This window comes from Bombina bombina, chromosome 5, assembly GCF_027579735.1.
Source record: "Bombina bombina isolate aBomBom1 chromosome 5, aBomBom1.pri, whole genome shotgun sequence".
NCBI lineage: Eukaryota > Metazoa > Chordata > Amphibia > Anura > Bombinatoridae > Bombina > Bombina bombina.
In genome coordinates this window covers 748,072,794-748,093,406 of record NC_069503.1, presented here as the reverse complement: position 1 = coordinate 748,093,406, position 20,613 = coordinate 748,072,794, and the positions used below count along the sequence as shown (strand labels likewise).

Below are 20,613 nucleotides of genomic sequence, written 5' to 3'. Positions count from 1 at the left end.
AGAGGGCTCCATTTGAGCCTATGCATTCGGTTGACATTAAATTACTGTCTTGGAAGGTTCTTTTTCTACTGGGTATTGCTTCGGCAAGCAGAGTCTCTGAGATGGCGGCCTTTCAATGTGAGCCTCCTTACCTAGTTTTTCATGCTGATAAGGCTGCTCTTTGTATTGGGTTGGTTTCTTCCTAAGGTCGTTTCTGATCGTAACATCAGTCAGGAGATTGTGGTTCCTTCCTTGTGTCCTAATACTCCTTCGTCGAAGGAACGGTTACTTCATAATTTGGATGTGGTTTGGGCTTTGTCTAAAATCCTTTGTAGCTTGAAGATAGAATTTCAGTCTTCTTCCTTATTTGTTGTCTATTCTGGGAAGTGTAGAGTTCAGAAGGCCTTTTCCACTTACTTATCCTTTTGTTACAGGAGTATTATTCGCTTAGCATATGAGACAGCAGGACATAAGCCTCCTCAGAGGATTACGGCTCCTTCAACTAGAGCTGTGGCTTTATCTTGGGACTTCAAGAATGAGGTCTCTATGGAGCAGATTTGTAGGGCGGCTACCTGGTCCTCTTTACATACCTTTTCAAAATTTTATAAATTTGACGGGTTTTTTTACGCTTTTGGGAGAAAGGTTTTGCAGGCTCTGGTGCGCCTCTCTTTTACCCTCCCGTTTTCATTCAGTGTCCTCTTGAGCTTGGGTATATGTTTCCCACAAGTAATGAATGAAGCCGTGGACTCTCCTCATATTAAGAAGGAAAACATAAATTATGCTTACCAGATAATTTCCTTTCCTTCTGTATGAGGAGAGTCCACGGCCCCCGCATGTTTTTCTCTGTTGGGGGGACCTAAATTTTGTTCTTCTGGCACCCTTTATATATAAAAAGAGGTTTGGGATATTACTCAAACCTGTTTGTGGTCCCAAAGAGAGAGGGAACTTTCCGCCCAATTCTGAACCTAAAGTACTTAAACTAATTTCTAAATGTCCCCTCGTTCAAGATGGAGACAATAAGGTCCATTCTTCCTCTAGTTCAGGAAGGACAGTTCATGACCACTATAGATCTGAAGGATGCCTACCTTCACGTTCCATCCACAGGGACCACTTCCAGTTCCTAAGGTTTGCATTCCTGGATCAGCACTTCCAGTTCAATGCACTTCCGTTTGGTGTAGCTACGGCCCCAAGAATCTTTACAAAGATTCTAAAAACTCTCCTGGCAGACGCCAGAACCCAAGGTATAGCAGTAGCTCCCTACTTGGACGACATTCTGGTTCAAGAACCATCCTTTCAGCTAGCAAAGGACCATTCAGTATCTCTTCTCTCTCTTCTTCGATCACATGGATGGAAGATAAACTTAGAGAAGAGTTCTCTCATTCCAAGCACCAGGGTAGAATTCATGGGTACTATAATAGATTCAATATCCATGAGGATATTTCTAACTGACCAGAGACAGTGCAAGCTAGATTTGGCATGTCTTGCCCTCTGGACCTCCTTCAGGCCATCTGTGGCTCAGTGTATGGAGGTAATTGGTCTCATGGTGTCCAGCATGGACATAATTCCTTTTCCCAGGTTCATTGTCAGCGATCCACATTCCGGGTGTGGACAACTGGGAAGCGGATTTTCTCAGCAGACAATCTTTTCATCCGGGGAATGGTCTCTCCATCTCGAGGTGTTTGCGGAGATATGCTACAGGTGGGGGATGCCAGAGATAGATCTCATGGTGTCTCCTCTCAATACCAAACTACCCAGATATAGGTTGAGGTCCAGGAACCCTCAGGCGGAGCTAATAGATACATTAGTGGTGGCTTGGAGGTTCAATCTAATCTACCTTTTTCCGCCATTACCACTCCTTCCTCGGGTAGTGGCCCGCTTCAAGCAGGAGCAGGCGTCCGTAATATTGATTGCTCCATCATGGCCGCAAAGGATGTGGTTTGCGGACATAGTGAGGATGTCATCTCCTCCTCCATGGAAGTTAGCTTGTCGCAGGGATCTGCTGGAACAAGGTCCTTTTGTTCATGAAAATCTTGATTCTCTGAGGCTGACTGCGTGGAGATTGAACACTTAGTCCTAGCCAAGAGAGGTTTTTCTGAGAGTTATTGACACTCTCATCCAAGCTTGTAAGCCAGTTAGTTGTCGCATCTATCATAAGGTGTAAAGAACCTACTTATTCTGGTGTGAAGAGCGTGGTTTTCCTTGGCATAAAGTTAAGGCTGCCAGGATTAAGTTTTTTCTCCAGGATGGTCTGGAGAAGGGTCTTTCGGACAGTTCCCTGAGGGGTCAGATTTCGGCCTTGTCTGTTTTACTGCACAAGAGGCTCTCTGAGTTTCCAGATGTTCAGTCCTTTGTTAGGGCTCTGATTAGGATCAGACTTGTGTTCAGATCTTCGGCTCCCCCTTGGAGTCTGAATCTGGTTCTTAAAGTTTTGCAACGAGCTCCGTTTGAGCCTATGCATTAAATTGATATTAAATTGTTGTCCTGGAAAGTTCTCTTTCTACTGGCTATTGCCTCGGCGCACAAAGTATCTGAGATTTCTGCCTTGCAATGTGAGCCTCCTTATCTGGTGTTCCATTCGGATAAGGCTGTCCTACGTACTAAGTTAGGTTTTCTCCCTAAAGTTGTCAGACCGCAACATCAATCAAGAGATTGTGGTCCCTTCTTTGTGTCCAAATCCTCCTTCTTCGGAGGAACATTTACTTCATAATTTGGACGTGGTTCGTGCTTAGAGCTACTAAGGATTTTAGACAAACTTCTTCCTTGTTTGTGGCATATTCTGGGAAGCGTAAGGGTCAGAAGGTCTCTTCGACTTCCTTATCTTTTTGGTTGAGGAGTCTTATCCGCTTAGCCTATGAAACAGTGTGACATAGACCTCATCAGAGAATTACGGCTCATTCTACTAGAGCAGTGGCTTCCTCTTGGGCCTTTAAGAACGAGGCCTCTATGGATCACATTTGTAAGGCATCTAACTGGTCATCCTTACACACTTTTTCTAAATTCTATAAGTTTTATCTTTTTGCTTCAGCTGAAGCAGCTTTCGGGAGAAAGGTTTTGCAGGCTGTGGTGCCCTCAGATTAGGGTTCGCCTCTTTTTTTGTCCCTCTGTGGACTCTCCTTATATTAAGATGGAAAACATAAATTATGGTTACCAGATAATTTAATTTCCTTCTGTATAAGGAGAGTCCATGGCTCCCACCCGTGTTTCTCTGATGGGCGGACCCGGATCCCTAAATTTTGTGTTTTCTTCCGGCATCTTTTATACCCTGATCTTTCTCCTACTGTTCCTTGTTCCCTCGACAGAATGACTGGGGGATAGGGGAAGTGGTATTTAAGCCTTTGGCTGGGATGTCTTTGCATCCTCCTGGTGGCCAGGTTCAGTATTTCCCAACAGTAAGGAATGAAGCCGTGGACTCTCCTTATACAGAAGGAAATGAAATTATCTGGTAAGCATAATTTGTTTTGTCTTTCAGGCTCGAGTCAGGTTAAAACCAGTCATTTTGTTTTCATAATTTGCATTGTGTTTTAGTGGAGGGAGAAGCCCAATGAAAAGCCCAAGAGTGTTGTTCATCTTATCTTTGCTCTTGCCAATTAGGGACAGATAATAAATAAATAAACCAATCAACATATTGAGAAATATATGTATAGCATGTCGGAGATCAGGGTTCTGAATTTCACAGGGCGGATTCCAGTCAGTCTCTCTAGGGCAGTGGTGGGCTAACCTTAGCACCCCATATGTTTTGAAACTACATTTCCCATGATGATTAGGCACTCTGCAATCTAGTTGAGCATCATGGGAAATGTAGTTCTGAGACATCTGGGATGCAAGGTTAGCCACCACTGCTCTAGGAGAAGGGGAAAACTAAAATGTTCAAATTTAAATTGCAGGAAAGGCAGTCAAAATAAAAAATGATAATACATTGCAAAGTTGTTGTGGTTTTTTTCATTATGCCTATGTTAAAATGTTTATAGGTGTTATATTTTGAGTTTAATTTAAAGTTCATTCATTTAAAAAAAAAATGTCCCCCAAACTTTAATCCATAGGCAGGTTTCAATCCTGGTTTATCCTTTATGGTAATCTAGGAAAGTTGTATTTAAATTCATCTACCATAGCATAGTTTATACTGCCTAATGACTTTAAGATGATTTACTAAATGTAAGCAATCATACATTGATACTTTAAAAGAAAAGAAAAAAATAAATCCTGCTGTTTCTTTTTGGTAACTCCCAGCCTGCAATAAATCCACAGCACACTGTAAAACCAAGAATATGCTCAAGATGGCACCAACACCATCTAATTTACTAAAGCACAGGGAGAAAGATATCAACCATTTCTATCAAAATGATACTTACAATTGCAAATGTTGTGGCACATAAAGCCCAAAATCAATATATGCTATAAATGCAATTGCAGATGCAAGCCCAGAAACAACTTTCCAGTAAACTGCTCTCTGCTTAAAGGGACACTCAAGTCAAATTTAAAGGGACACTAAACCCAAATTTTTTCTTTCGTGATTCAGACAGAACATGCCATTTTAAGCAACTTTCTAATTTACTCCTATTATCAAATTTTCTTCATTCTATTTGTATCTTTATTTGAAATGCAAGAATGTAAGTTTAGATGCCGGCCCATTTTTGGGGAATAACCTGGGTTATTCTTGCTGATTGGTGGATAAATTCATCCACCAATAAAAAGGTGCTGTCCAGAGTACTGAACCAAAAAATAAGATGTCTTATTTTTCAAATAAAGATAGCAAGTCAACGAAGAAAAATTGATAATAGGAGTAAATTTGAAAGTTGCTTAAAATTGCATGCTCTATCTGAATCACGAAATAAACAATTTAGGTTCAGTGTCCGAGCAGCAATTTTAAACAACTTTCCAATTTACTTTTCTCTTGTTAAGTGTAGTCAGTCCACGGGTCATCCATTACTTATGGAATATATCTCTTCCCCAACAGGAAGTTGCAAGAGGATCACCCAAGCAGAGCTGCTATATAGCTCCTCCCCTCACATGTCATATTCAGTCATTCTCTTGCAACCTAACTAAAGATAGGTCGTTGTGAGAGGTCTGTGGTGTTTTTTAACTTAGTTTATTTCTTCAATCAAAAGTTTGTTATTTTAAATGGCACCGGAGTGTGCTGTTTGTTCTCAGGCAGCATTAGAAGAAGAATCTGCCTGCGTTTTCTATGATCTTAGCAGACGTAACTAAGATCCACTGGCTGTTCTCATCTGAGGAGTGAGGTAACTTCAGAAAAGGGGAATAGCATGCAGGGCCCCCCTGCAAACGAGGTATGTGCAGTAAATTATTTTTCTGAGGAATGGAATTGACTGAGAAAATACTGCTGATACCAATGTAACGTAAGTTCAGCCTTAAATGCAGTGATAGCGACTGGTATTAGGCTGATGAGTGTGTGTACACTGAATGTATTTTTCTAAGGAATGGAATTGACTCTGAAAATACTGTTAATACTGAAGTAATGTATGAGCCTTAACTGCAGTAAAAGCGACTGGTAGCAGGCTTATTAATAACACTTCATTACTTTTAAAATGTATGTTCAAAACGTTTACTGGCATGTTAATCGTTTTTTGTGAGGTACTTGGTGATAAAACTTATTGGGGCATGATTTTTACCACATGGCTATCTTTGTTTTCTGCATAGAAACAGTTAACTGAGCTTCCCCACTGTTGTAATATGAGTGGGAGGGGCCTATTTTAGCGCTTTTTTGCGCAGTAAAAATTCAGTCACAATCTGCCTACTTTATCCTCCATGATCCAGGACGTCTCTAGAAAGCTCAGGGGTCTCCAAAATTCATTTTGAGGGAGGTAATCAGTCACAGCAGACCTGTGACAGTGTGTTTTGACTGTGATAAAAACGTTAATTATTAAATTGTTATCCGTTTTTGGGTATTAAGGGGTTAATCATCCATTTGCTGGTGGGTGCAATCCTTTGCTAACTTAATACATTTACTGTGAAAAATTGGTTGCTATAACTAATTTGGTTCATTGTTATTTCAACTGTGACAGCTTTTTGTGCTTCTTAAAGGCACAGTAGCGTTTTTTATATTGCTTGTAAATTTATTTAGAAAAGTATTTCCAAGCTTGCTAGTCTCATTGCTAGTCTGTTTAAACATGTCTGACACAGATGAATCTCTTTGTTCACTATGTTTAAAGGCCAATGTGGAGCCCAATAGAAATTTGTGTACTAATTGCATTGATGTTACTTTAAATAAAAGTCAATCTTTACATGTAAAGAAATTATCACCAGACAACGAGGGGGAAGTTATGCTGACTAACTCTCCTCACGTGTCAGTACCTTCGCCTCCCGCTCAGGAGGTGCGTGATTTTGTGGCGCCAAGTATATCAGGGAGGCCCTTACAAATCACTTTGCAAGACATGGCTACTGTTATGACAGAAGTATTATCTAAATTGCCAGAATTAAGAGGACAGAGCGCGCGGATGATGTGAGAGCCATGTCAGATACTGCGTCACAGTTTGCAGAACATGAAGACGGAGAGCTTCATTCTGTGGGTGACGGATCTGATCCAGGGAGACTGGATTCAGAGATTTCTAATTTTAAATTTAAGCTTGAGAACCTCCGCATATTGCTAGGGGAGGTATTAGCGGCTCTGAATGATTGTAACACGGTTGCAATTCCAGAAAAATTATGTAGGTTGGATAGATACTATGCGGTACCGGTGTGTACTGACGTGTTTCCTATACCTAAAAGGCTTACAGAGATTATTAGCAAGGGGTGGGATAGACCTGGTGTGCCTTTTTCCCCTCCTCCCATATTTAGGAAAATGTTTCCTATAGGCGCCACCACACGAGACTTATGGCAGACGGTCCCTAAGGTGGAGGGAGCAGTTTCTACTTTAGCTAAGCGTACCACTATCCCGGTGGAGGATAGTTGTGCCTTTTCAGATCCAATGGATAAAAAATTAGAAGGTTACCTTAAGAAAATGTTTGTTCAACAAGGTTTTATCTTACAGCCCCTTGCATGCATTGCGCCTGTCACTGCTGCGGCGGCATTCTGGTTTGAGTCTCTGGAAGAGGCCATTCGCACAGCTCCATTGGATGAAATTATGAACAAGCTTAAAGCACTTAAGCTAGCTAACGCATTTGTTTCTGATGCCGTCGTACATTTAACCAAACTTACGGCTAAGAACTCCGGATTCGCCATCCAAGCACGCAGAGCGCTATGGCTTAAATCCTGGTCAGCTGACGTGACTTCTAAATCTAAATTGCTTAATATTCCTTTCAAAGGGCAGACCTTATTCGGGCCCGGCTTGAAAGAAATTATAGCTGACATTACGGGAGGTAAGGGCCATGCTCTACCTCAGGACAGGGCCAAATCAAAGGCCAAACAGTCTAATTTTCGTGCCTTTCGTAACTTCAAGGCAGGAGCAGCATCAACTTCCTCCGCTCCAAAACAGGAAGGAGCTGTTGCTCGTTACAGACAGGGCTGGAAAGCTAACCAGTCCTGGAACAAGGGCAAGCAGGCCAAGAAACCTGCTGCTTGCCCCTAAGACAGCATGAAGAGAGGGCCCCCTATCCGGAAACGGATCTAGTGGGGGGCAGACTTTCTCTCTTCGCCCAGGCTTGGGCAAGAGATGTCCAAGATCCCTGGGCGTTGGAGATCATATCTCAGGGATATCTCCTGGACTTCAAAACTTCTCCTCCACAAGGGAGATTTCATCTTTCAAGGTTATCAGCAAACCAAATAAAGAAAGAGGTGTTTCTACGCTGTGTACAAGACCTCTTACTAATGGGGGTGATCCACCCAGTTCCGCGGACGGAACACGGGCAAGGATTCTATTCAAATCTATTTGTGGTTCCCAAGAAAGAGGGAACCTTCAGACCAATCTTGGACTTAAAAATCCTAAACAAATTCCTAAGAGTTCCATCATTCAAAATGGAAACTATTCGAACCATCCTTCCCATAATCCAAGAGGGTCAGTACATGACCACAGTGGACTTAAAGGATGCCTACCTTCACATACCGATTCACAAGGATCATTATCGGTACCTAAGATTTGCCTTCCTAGACAGGCATTACCAGTTTGTAGCTCTTCCCTTCGGATTAGCTACGGCTCCAAGAATCTTTACAAAGGTTCTGGGCTCACTTCTGGCGGTACTAAGACCGCGAGGCATAGCGGTGACTCCGTACCTAGACGACATTCTGATACAAGCGTCAAGTTTTCAAACTGCCAAATCTCATACAGAGATAGTTCTGGCATTTCTGAGGTCGCATGGGTGGAAGGTGAACGTGGAAAAGAGTTCTCTATTACCACTTACAAGGGTTCCCTTCCTAGGGACTCTTATAGATTCTGTAGAGATGAAAATTTACCTGACGGAGGCCAGGTTATCAAAACTTCTAAATGCTTGCCGTGTCCTTCATTCCATTCCACACCCGTCAGTAGCTCAGTGCATGGAAGTAATCGGCTTAATGGTAGCGGCAATGGACATAGTACCATTTGCGCGCCTGCATCTCAGACCGCTGCAATTGTGCATGCTAAATCAGTGGAATGGGGATTACTCAGATTTGTCACCCCTGCTAAATCTGGATCAAGAGACCAGAGATTCTCTTCTATGGTGGCTTTCTCGGCCCCATCTGTCCAAGGGGATGACCTTTCGCAGGCCAGATTGGACGATTGTAACGACAGACGCCAGCCTTCTAGGTTGGGGCGCAGTCTGGAATTCCCTGAAGCTCAGGGATTATGGACTCAGGAGGAGAAACTCCTCCCAATAAATATTCTGGAATTAAGAGCAATATTCAATGCTCTTCTAGCTTGGCCTCAGTTAGCAACTCTGAGGTTCATCAGATTTCAGTCGGACAACATCACGACTGTGGCTTACATCAACCATCAAGGGGGAACCAGAAGTTCCCTAGCGATGTTGGAAGTCTCAAAGATAATTCGCTGAGCAGAGTCTCACTCTTGCCACCTGTCAGCGATTTACATCCCAGGCGTGGAGAACTGGGAGGTGGATTTTCTAAGTCGCCAGACTTTTCATCCGGGGGAGTGGGAACTTCATCCGGAGGTCTTCGCTCAACTGATTCATCGTTGGGGCAAACCAGATCTGGATCTCATGGCGTCTCGCCAGAACGCCAAGCTTCCTTGTTACGGATCCAGGTCCAGGGACCCGGGAGCGGTGCTGATAGATGCTCTGACAGCCCCTTGGGTCTTCAACATGGCTTATGTGTTTCCACCATTTCCGATGCTTCCTCGATTGATTGCCAAGATCAAACAGGAGAGAGCATCGGTGATTCTGATAGCGCCTGGGTGGCCACGCAGGACCTGGTATGCAGACCTAGTGGACATGTCATCCTGTCCACCATGGTCTCTGCCTCTGAGACAGGACCTTCTAATTCAGGGTCCTTTCAACCATCCAAATCTAATTTCTCTGAGGCTGACTGCATGGAGATTGAACGCTTGATTCTATCAAAGCGTGGCTTCTCGGAGTCGGTTATTGATACCTTAATACAGGCTAGGAAACCTGTTACCAGAAGAATTTACCATAAGATATGGCGTAAATATTTATATTGGTGCGAATCCAAGAGTTACTCATGGAGTAAGGTTAGGATTCCTAGGATATTGTCTTTTCTACAAGAGGGTTTAGAAAAGGGCTTATCTGCTAGTTCGTTAAAGGGACAGATTTCTGCTCTGTCTATTCTTCTACACAAACGTCTGGCAGAAGTTCCAGACGTTCAGGCTTTTTGTCAGGCTTTAGCTAGGATTAAGCCTGTGTTTAAGACTGTTGCTCCGCCGTGGAGCTTAAACTTAGTTCTTAACGTTCTTCAAGGCGTTCCATTTGAACCCCTTCATTCCATTGATATCAAGCTGTTATCCTGGAAAGTTCTGTTTTTGATGGCTATTTCCTCGGCTCGAAGAGTCTCTGAGTTATCTGCCTTACATTGTGATCCTCCTTATCTGATTTTTCATTCAGACAAGGTAGTTCTGCGTACTAAACCTGGGTTCTTACCTAAGGTAGTTACTAACAGGAATATCAATCAAGAGATTGTTGTTCCATCATTGTGTCCTAACCCTTCTTCAAAGAAGGAACGACTTTTGCATAATCTGGACGTAGTCCGTGCCCTGAAGTTCTATTTGCAGGCAACTAAAGATTTTCGTCAAACTTCTTCCCTGTTTGTCGTTTACTCTGGACAGAGGAGAGGTCAAAAGGCTTCGGCTACCTCTCTCTCTTTTTGGCTTCGTAGCATAATACGTTTAGCCTATGAGACTGCTGGACAGCAGCCTCCTGAAAGGATTACAGCTCATTCTACTAGAGCTGTGGCTTCCACCTGGGCCTTTAAAAATGAGGACTCTGTTGAACAGATTTGCAAGGCTGCAACTTGGTCTTCACTTCACACTTTTTCAAAATTTTACAAATTTGACACTTTTGCTTCTTCGGAGGCTATTTTTGGGAGAAAGGTGCTTCAGGCAGTGGTTCCTTCCGTTTAAAGTTCCTGCCTTGTCCCTCCCTTCATCCTTGTACTTTAGCTTTGGTATTGGTATTCCATAAGTAATGGATGACCCGTGGACTGACTACACTTAACAAGAGAAAACATAATTTATGCTTACCTGATAAATTTATTTCTCTTGTAGTGTAGTCAGTCCACGGCCCGCCCTGTCTTTAAGGCAGATCTAAATTTTAATTAAACTCCAGTCACCACTGCACCCTATGGTTTCTCCTTTCTCGTCTGGTTTTGGTCGAATGACTGAATATGACATGTGAGGGGAGGAGCTATATAGCAGCTCTGCTTGGGTGATCCTCTTGCAACTTCCTGTTGGGGAAGAGATATATTCCATAAGTAATGGATGACCCGTGGACTGACTACACTACAAGAGAAATAAATTTATCAGGTAAGCATAAATTATGTTTTTTTACTAATTTTACAATTTACTCATTAATAAAATGTGCACAGTCTTTTTATATTTACACTTTTTGAGCCACCAGCTGCTATTGAGCACGTGCATGAATTCACAGAATATACGTATATGCATTTGTGATTGGCTGATGGATATCACATGATACAGGGGGAGTGGAAATAGACATAAGTTTGACATTTTTCAGAAAAAAATCTACTTATTTGAAGTTCAGACTAAGTGCTATTACATTGCCTTGTTATCATGCATTTGTTGTCTGCAACTCTACTGTTTTTATTGGTCCTTTTAAATAGGGCCTCCCAAGATAATATAGTACAGTGTTCTTCCTAGGACCTTTTTTAATGGGTTCACCACCTGCCTGAATTTACTGATCACTTAGCTAAAATTTTAGCCAAAAATAAGATAAAATTAGCTAATAAACTTTTTTAAATGTTTATTGCTCAAAATTATCATTAAATAAATGTATGTTAAAGGGACAGTCTAGTCCAAAATAAACTTTTATGATTCAGATAGACAGTGTAATCTTAAACAATTTTCCAATTTACTTTTATCACCAATTTTGCTTTGTTCTCTTGATATTCTTAGTTGAAAGCTAAACCCAGGAGGTTCATATGCTAATTTCTAAGCCCTTGAAGGCCGCCTCTTCTCTCAGGGCATTTTAACAGTTTTTCACCACTAGAGGGTGTTAGTTCATGTGTGTCATATAGATAACACTGTGCTCAGGCACATGGAGTTCCGGTGAGCCAGCTCTGGTTGGCTAAAATGGATGTCTGTCAAAAGAACTGAAATAAGGGGGCAGTTTGCAGAGGCTTAGATACAAGGTAATCACAGAGGTAAAAAGTGTATTTATATAACTGTGTTGGTTATGCAAAACTGGGGAATGGGTAATAAAGGGATTATCTATCTTTTTAAACAATACAAATTCTGGTGTAGACTGTCCCTTTAAATTATATAGTTAATTTGGATAGCACAAAATGTTATAATATTAGAAAGTATTTCACTGCCCCCACATGGCTACTTTATAAAGCCACCAGGAGGAATCACTGTGTAGTGATCCCATATAGTAGCAAATAAAATGTTTTGGTTGCTTCTGCCTTTCTGACCTTCTTTATCAGAAACACAAAACGGTAGAGCACACAACTGTTATTGAGCTTAGAGATTTTTTTTTTTTAATTTTAAGGCAAATCTTGCATTGTGTCAACAAAACTTTAATATACAATGGCTGATTTTTAAGGCAGTTGAGTACCCGTAATTTGGTGTGAAATTATAAAGTTGGACTGTATTTGTTACTCAAGAAGCCCTACAAACACAGGCTATAGTAGCATGATTTGTCCACACACAGAGTTGCTGTCAAATTTGATATAAATTTAAGTACTTAAAAGGATATAAAATATCAATACTCCTCTAATGTGCTTGAGCAATATATCATTGCACTTTTGCTTGCACAAAACTGTGTATGACCCCGGGAGCGGCAGTGTATTGCCAGTCTTGAGTTGAACATGTCCAGCTTTAGAGTGGAAGTGCATTGCTGCTCTGGAGAACACATTAAACTCATATTTGTGTTCACGCAGTAGTACAGTAATTAAGTGCTCAAGCAGAGTAAAGCATTTTATTATTGTTTGTCTATGTCTCTTTATCCTGTTGCTGAGAAACCGTTCAATCATGTAAATAAAAACCTATATAAAACAGGACTGTCCAATTGTCTTTGGTTGTATGTTCCTGCCCATTAACAAAGGGGTCAAGCTAACTAATTTGGTAACTGCTGTAATAGATATAAGCAATGTGTATATATTGCATCTCATTTAAAAGATAAATAATGTATTAGTAACAGATATATGCAAGTATTCATACAAGAAATGTTCACAATATATGGTGAAAAACCACAAAGTCTTGATTTATTTTCATTTATTTTGCAGGGGGTTCTATATGACCTTGATAAGGTAAGTTACTTTATAGTATTTCAAATTGAACATAATTAAATGTGGTCCTAGAAATTAGACATTTGGCATTCATGGTGCATTCTATGTTTAAATTGGTGAACAAATTGTTGACTACACAAAGATAAATCGTAAAAGGCCTATAAATTCTCCAGGACTGAAGATTCTAAAAGTAAACTTTATAACAATTGTGTCCATTTTCTCTTGTAAGGTGTATCCAGTCCACAGGTTCATCCATTACTTGTGGGATATTCTCTTTCCCAACAGGAAGTTGCAAGAGGACACCCACAGCAGAGCTGTCTATATAGTTCCTCCCCTAACTGCCACCCCAGTCATTCTCTTGCAACTCTCGACAAGAAAGGAAGTATCAAGAGATATGTGGTGACTTAGTGTAGTTTTACCTTCAATCAAGAGTTTATTTTTAAACGGTACCGGCGTTGTACTGTTTTACTCTCAGGCAGAAATTAGAAGAAGAATTCTGCCTGGAGGTTTGATGATCTTAGCGGTTTGTAACTAAGGTCCATTGCTGTTCTCACACATAACTGAAGAATATGGGAAAACTTCAGTTGGGGGAACGGTCTGCAGATTACCTGCTTTGAGGTATGTTCAGTATTTTTATTTCTAGAGAGATGAATAAGTTCTAGAAAATGCTGACAGAGCCTTGTGTGTTTGAGGTAAGCCTGATGCAGTGATTTAACAGCGACTGGGATCATGCTTACAAAACAGGGCAATACTCATGTTAATAATCATATTACTTAGTGACAAAACGTTTACATGATTTCATAAATAGGACGTTTTTTTTCTGAGGGAGATAAGTCTTTATTTGGGGCCTGGTTTCCACATGGCTAGTCAGATACTCCTAGGAGTATTTTCTTAAGGCCCCTCTGACATCCAGTACATGGTGGGAGGGGCCTATTTTAGCGCTCTAATTGTGCAGTTTTAATTCAGACTGAGACATCCAGCTTCCCTAAAGGAGTCCTCTGGCATCTGAGGACCATTTCAAAGGGGTTATTTCTGCACAAAATCGTATTTAAGGGCAGGTAGGAGCCTCAGCAGAGCTGTGGCAAGGTGCTCAATTGACTTTTAACGTGTTTTAACGTTTTTCAATCCGGTTTGGGGCCTAAGGAGTTAATCATCCATTTGCAAGTGGGTGCAATGTTGCTTTAGTCCCTTACACACACTGTAAAAATTTCAAAGACTTTACTGTATTTTTACACTGTTTTGCAGTTTAAGTGCTAGTTTTTTTCTCTTAAAGGCACAGTAACGTTTTTGTTTAATTGCTGTTTCACCTTTATTAAAGTGTTTTCCAAGCTTGCTTATCTCATTACTAGTCTGTTAAACATGTCTGACATAGAGGAAACTCCTTGTTCAATATGTTTGGTAGCCATGGTGGAACGCCCTCTTAGAATGTGTACCAAATGTACTGATATTTCTATAAACTATAAAGACCATATGATGGCGCTTAAAGATTTATCTTCAGGGGATTCTCTGACTGAAAAGAGGGAGATTATGCCATCTAGCTCTCCCCATGTGTCAGAACCTATAACTCCCGCTCAAGTGACGCCAAGTACATCTAGCGCGTCTAATTCTTTTACCTTACAGGACATGGCGGCAGTTATGAATGCTACCCTCTCAGAGGTATTCTCCAAACTGCCAGGGTTACAAGGAAAGCGAGACAGCTCTGGGGCTAGAACTAATACAGAGCTTTCTGACGCTTTAATGCCTGTGTCCGATATACCCTCACAATGCTCAGAAGCCGAGACAAGTGAGCTTCTATCTGTGGGTGACATTTCAGACTCAGGGAAGGCGTTACTTCAGTCTGATTCTGAAATGACAGCGTTTAAATTTAAGCTTGAACACCTCCGCTTATTGCTTAGGGAGGTTTTAGCGACTCTGGATGACTGTGACCCCATTGTGGTTCCAGAGAAATTGTGTAAAATGGACAAATACTTTGCAGTGGGTGTTTACACTGATGTTTTTCCAGTCCCTAAGAGGTTTTTGGAAATTATTACTAAGGAATGGGATAGACCAGGTGTGCCGTTCTCTCCCCCTCCTGCTTTCAAAAAGATGTTTCCCATAGATGCCGCCATACGGGACTCGTGGCAGACGGTCCCTAAGGTGGAAGGAGCGGTCTCTACCCTAGCTAAGCGTACAACTATCCCCGTCGAGGACAGTTGTGCTTTCCTAGATACTATGGATAAAAAATTGGAGGGTCTCCTTAAGAAAATTTTTATTTTCTTAGTTTCTTAGTTTTATTCTCCAGCCTCTTGCATGCATTGCCCCAGTTACTGCTGCAGCGGCTTTTTGGTTCAAGTCTCTTGAGGAGGCTCTACAGGTGGATACCCCGCTAGACTATATTCTAGACAGGATTAAAGCTCTTAAGTTATCTAACTCCTTTATTTCTGACGCCATTTTTCATTTAGCCAAGCTAACGGCTAAGAATTCAGGTTTTGCCATTTTGGTGCATAGGGCGCTATGGCTTAAGTCCTGGTCAGCAGACGTTACTTCAAAGTCTAAGCTTCTTAACATCCCCTTCAAGGGACAGACCCTATTCGGGCCTGGTCTGAAGGAGATCATTTCTGATATTACTGGAGGAAAAGGTCACGCCCTTCCTCAGGATAGGTCCAATAAGTTAAGGACCAAACAGAATAATTTTCGTTCCTTTCGAAACTTCGAGTGGCGCAGCTTCAGTTTACTCTAATGCAAAACAAGAGGGAAATTTCGCCCAGTCCAAACCAGTCTGGAGACCTAACCAGGCTTGGAACAAGGGGAAGCAGGCCAAGAAACCTGCGGCTGCCTCTAAGACAGCATGAAGGAGTAGCCCCCGATCCGGGACTGGATCTAGTAGGGGCAGACTTTCTCTCTTTGCCCAGGCTTGGGCAAGAGACGTCCAGGATCCCTGGGCATTAGAGATTGTTTCCCAGGGGGATATCTTCTGGACTTCAAAGCTTCATCTCCCAAGGGGAGATTTCATCTCTCACAATTATCTGTAAACCAGATAAAGAGAGAGGCATTCTTACGTTGTGTTCAAGACCTACTGGTTATGGGAGTGATCCACCCAGTTCCAAGGGAGGAACAGGGGCAGGGCTTCTATTCAAATCTGTTTATAGTTCCCAAAAAAGAGGGAACTTTCAGACCAATCTTGGATCTCAAGATCCTAAACAAATTTCTCAGGGTCCCATCCTTCAAGATGGAGACTATCCGAACCATCCTCCCTATGACCCAGGAGGGTCAATATATGGCTACCGTGGACTTAAAGGATGCTTATCTCCACATTCCGATTCACAAAGATCATCATCAGTTCCTCGGGTTCGCCTTCTTAGACAGGCATTACCAGTTTGTGGCTCTTCCCTTCGGGTTAGCCACGGCACCAAGAATCTTTACGAAGGTTCTAGGGTCCCTACTGGCGGTTCTAAGGCCACGGGGCATAGCAGTGGCTCCTTACCTAGACGAGATTCTGATACAGGCATCGACTTTTCAAATCGCCAAGTCCCATACGGACATTGTTCTGGCCTTTCTGAGGTCTCATGGGTGGAAGGTGAACGAAAAAAATCGTTCTCTCTCCCCTCTCACAAGAGTTTCCTTCCTAGGAACACTGTTAGATTCAGTAGAAATGAAAATTTTTCTGACAGAGGTTAGGTTATCAAAGCTTCTAACTTCCTGCCGTGCTCTTCATTGCACTTCTCGGCCGTCAGTGGCTCAGTGTATGGAAGTAATCGGCCTAATGGTAGCGGCAATGGACATAGTTCCGTTTGCCCGCCTACATCTCAGACCACTGCAACTTTGCATGCTCAATCAGTGGAATGGGGACTACACAGATTTGTCCCCTCTGCTAAATCTGGATCAAGAGACCAGGGATTCTCTTCTCTGGTGGTTATCTCGGGTCCATCTGTCCAGGGGAATGAGTTCCCGCAGGCCAGAGTGGACTATAGTGACGACAGATGCCAGCCTTCTGGGCTGGGACGCGGTCTGGAACTCCCTGAAGGCTCAGGGTTCGTGGACTCAGGAGGAAGCCCTCCTTCCGATAAATATTCTGGAACTGAGAGCGATATTCAATGCTCTTCAGGCTTGGCCACAACTAGCTGCGGTCAGGTTCATCAGATTTCAGTCGGACAATATCATGACTGTTGCCTATATCAACCATCAGGGGGGAACAAGAAGCCCCCTGGCAATGTTGGAGGTTTCAAAGATAATTCTATGGGCAGAGGTTCACTCTTGCCATCTCTCAGCTATCCATATCCCAGGAGTAGAGAACTGGGAGGCGGATTTTCTAAGTCGGCAGACTTTTCATCCGGGGGAGTGGGAGCTCCATCTGGAGGTATTTGCCCAGCTGATTCAACTATGGGGCAAACCAGAACTGGATCTGATTGCTTCTCGTCAGAACTCCAAGCTTCCTTGTTACGGGTCCAGGTCAAGGGATCCCCAGGCAGCGCTGATAGATGCTCTAGCAGCGCCCTGGTCCTTCAGCCTGGCTTATGTGTTCCCACCATTTCCTCTCCTTCCTCGTCTGATTGCCAAGATTAAGCAGGAGAGAGCTTCGGTGATTTTGATAGCACCTGCGTGGCCACGCAGGACTTGGTATGCAGATCTGGTGGACATGTCATCCCTTCCACCATGGGCTCTGCCGCTGAGGCAGGACCTTCTACTCCAAGGTCCATTCAAACATCCAAATCTTATTTCTCTGCGTCTGACTGCTTGGAGATTGAACGCTTGATTTTATCAAAACGTGGTTTCTCCGAGTCGGTCATTGATACCTTAATTCAGGCTCGAAACCTGTCACCAGGAAAATCTATCATAAGATATGGTGTAAATATCTTCATTGGTGTGAATCCAAGGGTTACTCATGGAGTAAAGTTAGGATTCCTAGGATTTTATCCTTTCTCCAAGAAGGATTGGAGAAGGGATTGTCAGCTAGTTCCTTAAAGGGACAGATTTCTGCTCTGTCTATTCTTCTACACAAGCATCTGGCAGATGTTCCAGACGTTCAGGCGTTCTTTAGTTAGAATCAAGCCTGTGTTTAAACCTGTTGCTCCACCATGGAGTTTAAATTTAGTTCTTAAAGTTCTTCAAGGGGTTCCGTTTGAACCTCTGCATTCCATAGATATCAAGCTTTCTCCAACATTGGTGTGTCCGGTCCACGGCGTCATCCTTACTTGTGGGAATATCTCTTCCCCAACAGGAAATGGCAAAGAGTCCCAGCAAAGCTGGCCATATAGACCCTCCTAGGCTCCGCCCACCCCAGTCATTCTCTTTGCCGTTGCACAGGCAACATCTCCACGGAGATGGTTAAGAGTTTTTTGGTAAGCCATTTTCTTAGACTCAAAAACAGAATAAAGGGCTTTATATGGGCTATAAAACTGGTAGACACTTTTATGGGCTAATCGATTGCTTTATTTGGACATTTTATACATGTTTATGCTGATAATTCACATTTATAAACTTGGGGAACGTTTTTTAACGACAGGCACTATGTTAGACACCTTTTCCAGTCAGTGAGGGCCTTCCCAGTTGTGGGCTGAGCCTCATTTTCGCGCCATTATTGCGCAGTTGTTTTTGAGAGCAAGACATGCAGATGCATGTGTGAGGATCTGAAAGTAGCTGGAAAAGTTTCTAGAAGGCGTCATTTGGTATCGTATTCCCCTCTGGGTTTGACAAAGTCACTGCAAAGGCTGTAGCTGGGACTGTATAGGGGTTAAAATTGTAAACGGCTCCGGTTCCGTTATTTTAAGGGTTAAAGCTCTGAAAATTGGTGTGCAATACTTTTAATGCTTTATGACACTGTGGTGAAATTTTGGTAAATTTTGAACAATTCCTTCATATTTTTTCACATATTCAGTAATAAAGTGTGTTCTGTTTAAAATTTAAAGAGACAGTAACGGTTTTGATTTAAAATGTTTTTTGTGCTTTTTTGACAAGTTTAAGCCTGTTTAACATGTCTGTGCCTTCGGATAAGCTATGTTCTATATGTATGAAAGCCAATGTGTCTCCCCATTCAAAATTATGTGATAATTGTGTCATAGCGTCCAAACAAAGTAAGGACAGTACTGCCACAGATAATGAAATTGCCCAAGATGATTCCTCAGATGAGGGAAGTAGACATGATACTACATCATCTCCTACTGTGTCTACACCAGTTTTGACGGCTGTAATGGATAACTCCATAGCAAATATTTTATCCAAAATGCCTGCATATCAGAGAAAGCGCGATTGCTCTGTTTTAAACACTGAAGAGCAAGAGGGCGCTGATGATAATTGCTCTGTCATACCCTCACACCAATCTGAAGTGGCCATGAGGGAGGTTTTGTCAGATGGGGAAATTTAAGATTCAGGAAAAATTTCTCAACAAGCTGAACCTGATGTTGTGACATTTAAATTTAAATTAGAACATCTCCGCGCACTGCTTAAGGAGGTGTTATCTACTCTGGATGATTGTGACAACTTGGTCATTCCAGAGAAATTATGCAAAATGGACAAGTTTCTAGAGGTTCCGGTGCACCCCGACGCTTTTCCTATACCCAAGCGGGTAGCGGACATAGTGAATAAGGAGTGGGAGAAGCCCGGCATACCTTTTGTTCCCCCCCCTATATTTAAGAAATTATTTCCTATGGTCGACCCCAGAAAGGACTTATGGCAGACAGTCCCTAAGGTCGAGGGGGCAGTTTCTACTCTAAACAAGCGCACTACTATTCCTATTGAGGATAGTTGTGCTTTCAAAGATCCTATGGATAAAAAATTGGAAGGTTTGCTTAAAAAGATTTTTGTACAGCAAGGTTACCTTCTACAACCCATTTCGTGCATTATCCCTGTCACTACAGCTGCGTGTTTCTGGTTCGAGGAACTGGAAAAGTCGCTCAGTAGAGGACTCCATATGAGGAGGTTATGGACAGAGTTCACGCACTTAAGTTGGCTAACTCTTTTATTTTAGATGCCGCTTTGCAATTAGCCAGGTTAGCGGCGAAAAATTCAGGGTTTGCAATTGTGGCGCGCAGAGCGCTTTGGCTAAAGTCTTGGTCAGCGGATGTATCATCCAAGACAAAATTGCTTAACATCCCTTTCAAAGGTAAAACTCTCTTTGGGCCAGAATTAAAAGAGATCATTTCAGACATCACTGGTGGAAAGGGCCACGCCCTTCCACAAGATAGGCCTTTCAAGGCCAAGAATAAGTCTAATTTTCGTTCCTTTCGCAATTTCAGGAACGGACCGGCCTCTAATCCTGCATCCTCTAAGCAAGAGGGTAATGCCTCACAGACCAAACCAGCCTGGAAACCTATGCAAGGCTGGAACAAGGGTAAGCAGGCCAAGAAGCCTGCTGCTGCTAACAAAACAGCATGAAGGAGTAGCCCCCGATCCGGGACCGGATCTAGTGGGGGGCAGACTCTCTCTCTTCGCTCAGGCCTGGGCAAGAGATGTTCAGGATCCCTGGACGCTAGAAATAGTTTCTCAGGGTTATCTTCTGGAATTCAAGGAACTACCCCCAAGGGGAAGGTTCCACATGTCTCACTTATCCTCAAACCAAATAAAGAGACAGGCGTTCTTACATTGTGTAGAAGACCTGTTAAAAATGGGAGTGATACACCCAGTTCCAATGACGGAACAAGGAATGGGATTTTACTCAAATCTGTTCATAGTTCCCAAAAAAGAGGGAACCTTCAGACCAATTCTGGATTTAAAGATCCTAAACAAATTTCTCAGGGTACCATCGTTCAAAATGGAAACCATTCGAACAATTCTACCCACTATCCAGGAAGGTCAATTTATGACTACCGTGGATCTAAAGGATGCGTACCTACATATTCCTATCCACAAAGAACATCA

The 20,613-nt window shown here is 42.5% G+C and overlaps 1 protein-coding gene across 4 annotated transcripts in view; it reads left to right on the top strand.

Annotated features, from left to right (window-relative positions):
- The window catches only part of RIPOR2 (RHO family interacting cell polarization regulator 2), a 377,286-nt gene that overhangs the window by 233,820 nt on the left and 122,853 nt on the right, over nt 1-20,613 (top strand). For all 4 annotated transcript variants that reach the window (XM_053714808.1, XM_053714807.1, XM_053714810.1 and 1 more), the window contains exon 5: nt 12,778-12,801. In XM_053714808.1, the coding sequence (XP_053570783.1) occupies nt 12,778-12,801 (24 nt within the window). The remainder of the gene's footprint in view (nt 1-12,777; nt 12,802-20,613) is intronic.